This window comes from Octopus bimaculoides, chromosome 3 (genome assembly GCF_001194135.2).
Source record: "Octopus bimaculoides isolate UCB-OBI-ISO-001 chromosome 3, ASM119413v2, whole genome shotgun sequence".
Taxonomy (NCBI): Eukaryota; Metazoa; Mollusca; class Cephalopoda; order Octopoda; family Octopodidae; genus Octopus; species Octopus bimaculoides.
In genome coordinates, this window is record NC_068983.1 from 39220154 (window position 1) to 39222805 (window position 2652).

A 2652-nucleotide genomic window follows, 5' to 3' on the forward strand; every position below is an offset into this window, starting at 1 on the left:
CTCTCTCTCTCTCTCTCTCTCTCTCTCTCTCTCTCTCTCTCTCTCTCTCTCTCCAGTGTATGTAAGAATCAGCAGTGTTTCCTTCTTGAATGCATGCTTGTATGTGTGTGTATATATATATATACAGGCACACACACACACAGCCCCCCAACTTATTAGTTCTCAGTCAAATTGTCCAACCCACGCCAGTATGGAAAAACAGATGTTTTATGATGATGATGATGATGCTAGTAATTGTTTCTTGCCATTGAGACACATGATGGCAAGGCAGATTTTTATAACGTGTCTTATGTTTCCAAGCACATTGTAGAAATCTGCCTCACCACATGTCTCAATGGCAAGAAACTATTAGCTACTCATATCTTTATACTGTGTGCATTAAATGATATTCATCTCTCACTGGATGGAGCACATCTTCTGTCGATCCTGCCTAAAACGGAACAGTAAATTACATATATTTTTCGTCATCAACATTATTGTCGTTGTAATCATCATCATCATCATTATCATCGTCATTCTCACCATTATCATACTAGACTTCCATGTGTATGTATGTATGTATGTTTGTTTGTGTGTGTATGTGCATATGTGTGTATACTGGTTTTGAGGACAAGGTTTTGGGCTATTTTGGGCTGTATTGACGACTAACAAAAGTTTACATTCTTCATAGTTAGGTGCTCATTAGTAGCAGAGAAAACACCCGGTTTTAAAAACAATTAAACCAAAATTCCACAGAAATGGATGTTAATTATCAAGGAAAAAAGGAGCTTATGCCATATTATTCCGTAAGAAGCATAGGACTCATTTCTCAGTTTCTCTGGTGCATGTACTCTCCCCTGAATGGGACGCTGGTCTTGTTGCAAGATTTTTGCCAGCTGAGTGAACTGGGGTAAGGTGAAATGAAGTGTTTTGCTTAAGAACACAATGTGTCGCCCAATCCAGGAATTGAAACCACAGCCTTACGATCATGAGTCCAAAACCCCTAATTATTAACTCACATGCTTTGATTCCATACAATCAAGAAAAAAACATGATTGTAATTTATCATCACCATTGTTTAATATCTGTCTTCTATGCTGGCATGGGGTGGACAGACAGCCCAACAAGACCTACCTGGCTGGAGGACTGCACCATGTTCCAGTGTCTAATTTGGCAGGGTTTCTATGGTTGGATGCCCTTCCTGATCCTAATGTCATCTACTTTACAAAGTGTACTGGGGGGAATTGTTTTATGATTTATGTTTCTTATATGTATTTTTTATTTTTGTCTTTTTTTTAGACACATACACATTATCAGTACGAGACTGTGATGAACTTCGAGGTTATTTGGTGAAGCATTACAAGATCCTCTCCAAGAAAAATGGAGACAATGAAAAAGATCATTACTACATAACTGCAAAGAGAACATTCAGCACACTTGAAGAACTTGTCAGTCATTACTCAGGTAAACCATAATTCTTACTACACTTCAACTATTTCTCTATGTATTTCTGTTACTGATTTACACTCATTTTCTTACTTTTATGTAATTTCTACCCTTCCCACTCATGTCTTTTTATCTTTTACATGTTTTAGTCATTAGATTGTGGCCATAATGGGGCACTACCTTCAAGAATTTCTCAGTTAAATGAATCAACCCCCATACTTATAATTTTAAGCCTGGTACTTATTCTGCTGGTCTCATTTTGTTGAACTGCTAAGTTATGGGGATGTAAACACACCAACACCAGTTGCCAAGCGATAGTGGAGGACAAAGACAGACAAACACACATACACATACCTATGACAGACCTCTTTCAATTTCCATTGGACAGAATCCACTCCCAAGGATATAGTAGAAGATACGTGCCCAAGGTGCCACACTGGGGGACTGAAATCGGAACCATGTGATTGGGAAGCAAGCTTTTTACCACACAGCCATGCCTACATAGAAATTAACAAATAGAATTTAGAAAAGAAAATTTCTTTTAAATTAATAATATACAAAAAATAATATGCACCCTTTAATGTTTTATAGCTGCTCCATGATTTTATAAAGACTGGATAATATTAAATAAATAGCAGATAAAGTTAAAAAATAGAGAATATTTAAAATCTTTTCTACTCTAGGCACAAGGCCTGAAATTTTTGTGGAGGGGGCCAGTTGATTAGATCAACCCCAGTACGCAACTGGTACTTAATTTATTGACCCCGAAAGGATGAAAGGCAATGTCAACCTCGGCAGAATTTAAACCTAGAACGTAGCGACAGATGAAATATCGCTAAGCATTTCGCTTGGCATGCTAATGTTTCTTATTTCTTTATTGCCCACAAGGGGCTAAACATAGAGGGGACAAAGAAGGACAGACAAAGGGATTAAGTCGATTACATCGACCCAGTGCATAACTGGTACTTAATTTATCAACCCCTAAAGAATGAAAGGCAACGTCGACCTCGCGGAATTTGAACTCAGGACGTAGCGACAGACGAAATACCACTAAGCATTTCGCCCGGCGTGCTAACGTTTCTGCCAACTCGCTGCCTTGTGGCATGCTAACGTTTCTGCCAACTCGCTGCCTTGTGGCATGCTAATGTTTCTGCCAACTCGCTGCCTTGTGGCATGCTAACGTTTCTGCCAACTCGCTGCCTTGTGGCATGCTAACGTTTCTGCCAG

General features: G+C 38.9%; 1 protein-coding gene across 1 annotated transcript in view; it reads left to right on the forward strand.

Moving 5' to 3' along the window:
* Positions 1–2652, forward strand: part of LOC106875007 (tyrosine-protein kinase fyna) — a 430432-nt gene that overhangs the window by 395790 nt on the left and 31990 nt on the right. Inside the window, exon 5 of the mRNA XM_052966727.1 lies at positions 1279–1443. Coding sequence (XP_052822687.1) covers positions 1279–1443 — 165 coding nt within the window. The remainder of the gene's footprint in view (positions 1–1278; positions 1444–2652) is intronic.